This window comes from Pelodiscus sinensis, chromosome 30 (genome assembly GCF_052426305.1).
Source record: "Pelodiscus sinensis isolate ZL-2025 chromosome 30, ASM5242630v1, whole genome shotgun sequence".
Lineage (NCBI taxonomy): Eukaryota > Metazoa > Chordata > Testudines > Trionychidae > Pelodiscus > Pelodiscus sinensis.
Window position 1 is genome coordinate 6252985 of NC_143081.1, and position 3100 is coordinate 6256084.

General features: G+C 51.3%; 1 protein-coding gene across 1 annotated transcript; it reads left to right on the forward strand.

The window, feature by feature from the left end:
* Positions 1-1018: 1018 nt before the first annotated feature.
* LOC102459948 (olfactory receptor 10D3-like) lies at positions 1019-1981 on the forward strand. Its single transcript, XM_075911913.2, has one exon. The coding sequence runs from the start codon at positions 1019-1021 to the stop codon at positions 1979-1981; it is 963 nt and encodes a 320-aa protein (XP_075768028.2).
* Positions 1982-3100: the final 1119 nt, after the last annotated feature.

Consider the following 3100-nt stretch of genomic DNA (forward strand, 5'->3'; position numbering starts at 1 on the left):
AGCCACCCATTATTGTGAAATATTTTTCCACAAGGGTTAAGGGATGTCTCATTGGGAGTGGTTAATTCAAAATGTGGTCCTGCAGAGATGCACCAATTTTCAAAATATGCTATTTGCTTTTTTTATTTTGAGTTTAGGGTGCTCTGTAGATGCTCTTTAAAGTGCCTCAGGCTTCTAGTTGGGATTGGGCCTGCTTGGGCAGGGGGCTGGATTCAATGACCTCCTGAGGTCTCTTCCAGCCCAGGGATTCTGTGATAAGAGAGAGGGAGAGAGAGAACCACTCCCCAAAGGTTAGCCACAAACAGAAGGCTGCAGGATACTGTGGTGAACAGGCTCAGAGGGAACATGACTGAAGAAATTGTAATTGCACAAGGAGAGAAGAGAAGAAACTTGCACAGAGCAGCCAGAAGAGATTCTAATAGAGTCGGGTGATCCATTTTGTCTGGTCTCTCTTGAGTCTCCGATACCGGTGGCAGGCACATCCTCTCACCATGCTCAGTGCCGGCACATAAAATCATAGAACACTAGAACAGGAATGGACCTCGAGAGGTCATCGAGTCCAGTCCTCTGCCCTCATGGCAGGACCATGTACTGTCTAGTCCATTCCTGATAGACATTTATCTAACCTGTTCTTAAATATCTCCAGAGATGGGGATTCCAGAACCCCCCTAGGCAACTTATTCCAGTGTTTAACCACCCTGACAGTTAGGAAATTTTTCTCCATGTCCAACCTAAACCTATGCTGCAGTTTAAGGCCATTGCTTCTTGTTCTAACCTCAGAGGCCAAGAAGAATAATTTTTCTCCCTTCTCCTTGTGGCACCCTTTTAGGTACCTGAAAATCACTATCAAGTCCCCTCTCAGTCTTCTCAGAGAGGCCCTGCCCCAAACTGGAATTACAAGGACAAGGAAAGTGAGTCCTGGGGGCCGTGGATGGAAGGGGAACAATGTAGCTAGAGGATGAAAAATCTGTTTGTTTCTGTAACTCACTGGCTGCATTTCTCTGCTTTTGAGACCAAAATGGGGCTGGAGAACCTCACTGCGGTGACTCATTTTATCCTCTTAGGGATCCCCAACACCAATGGCTTTGAGACCATCCTCTTCTTCACCTTCTTAGCCTTCTACCTCTGCACCCTGCTGGGCAACTTGTTCATCTTCTCAGCCGTCCTCACCGACCGCCGCCTGCACACCCCCATGTACTTCTTCCTCTGCAACGTTGCTGTGCTGGACATTGGCATGTCTTCCATCAGCATCCCCAAATTATTGGCCAACCTCTGGGCCAACAGCAGAACCATCTCGCTGGGCGGGTGCATGGCCCAAGTCTTCTTCTTCCACTTTCTGGCCAGCACCGAAGGTCTGCTCTTCACCATAATGGCCTTTGACCGGTATGTGGCCATCTGCCACCCACTGCGCTACCTGATCATCATGAACCACAGGGTGTGTGGCCTCCTGGCCGCCAGCAGCTGGATCGCCAGCTCCTTCCACGCCACCATCGTCACCAGCCTGACCTTCACGCTGCCCTACTGCGGGTCCAATGTGGTGGACTATTTCTTCTGCGACATCTTCCCAGTGGCCAAGCTGGCCTGCGGGGACACGTACATCTTGGAGACTGTGAGCTTCATCAACATTGGGGTGGTGCCCATGAGCTGCTTCGTCCTTATCCTTGTGTCCTACAGCCGGATCATCTTCTGTATCCTGAAGATGAACGTGGGCGAAGGGCGTCGCAAAGCGGCCTCCACTTGCGCCTCCCATCTGGTGGTGGTGACAATGTTCTTCGGGCCCTGCGCTTTGATCTACTCTCACCCAGAGATGAGCAAAATGCTGGTGACACCAGTGAACATTTTTGGCAACCTGGTCACCCCCATGCTGAACCCGGCCATCTACACGCTGCGTAACAAGGAGGTGAAAGCGGCTTTGAGAAAACTGAGAGGGGGGGCAGAGGCCTGCAGGTTGATGTGTAGCAGTTGCAGGAGGAGCATGTGAGTCTGTTTGCAAACCCATCTATAAATACATCAGCATGGGCCCTCAGTGGCTTTTGTGATGCATCAGTATTAATAGGAATCAGAGACTCGGACTTTGGTCTTGTAGTAAATCTCTGCCTTATAAGACAGGGCTACAGGGCTCAAACTCTCTGTGTCAATCATTATGAGGCAGGATTTCCACTGCAAGGATTCTCATGACTGCTGTGTGAATCCTCTCCAAGCAATCAGCCCCTGGCTTGGGTTGTGTGGCAGCGGGTTGGGATTTCTCCGCCTCCTGAACCCCCGTACTGGCACGAACATACTCCACCAGCCAGTAGAATAGAGGGAGTTTATTGCTTCTCCAGGATACAGCACAGCACAGATGTAGTCTAGTTACAGGGCAGGCCAAGGATGCCTCAGCCCCCCTTGAGATGGGGGAGACTGGGCCTCTAAATCCCAGCCCGTTGTCTAGGCTGATTCCTCCATCAAACCAGACAGACAACTCCCTAACTAACTTCCAGCCCTGTCCCCCATCCAGGGCTCCACTCCACCTTCTTTCCATTGTCCTGCTCCCTGGGAGGTAACTGGTCGGACAGGTTCAGAACCCCCTTGAAAATGACTCATCCCCTGCCTTGCTGTGCTGTGCTGCAGCCAGTACCCAGTGGGGGACACCCACAGCCCACCACCCAGCATAGCAACCAGCAAGGTACACCATACTACCTCACAGGTTGTGCACACTAGACTCGGGCAGAGTATTCAACCCAGTGCCAAACAGGAAGGTGAAATGCCCTCTCTCCTTGTCAGACAACTTCCTTTGTGCATCCCATGGCCACATTAGCTGTCAGCTAATTCTCCACCACAACCCCCAGATCCCTTTCAGAGTGTCCAGTCATAGAATCATAGAATCCCAGGGCTGGAAGAGACCTTGGAATATCATCGAGGCCAAACCCCTGCCCAAATCAGAACCGATGCAAGCTCAACTGTCCCAGCCAGGGCATGGTGATGCTGGGACTTAAAAATCTCTAGGGATAGAGATTCCACTCCCACCCTAGGGAACCCATCCCAGGGCTTCCCCACCCACCTAGTGAAATAATTTCCCCTAATATCTAACCTAGACCTCCCCCACTGACACCTGAGACTT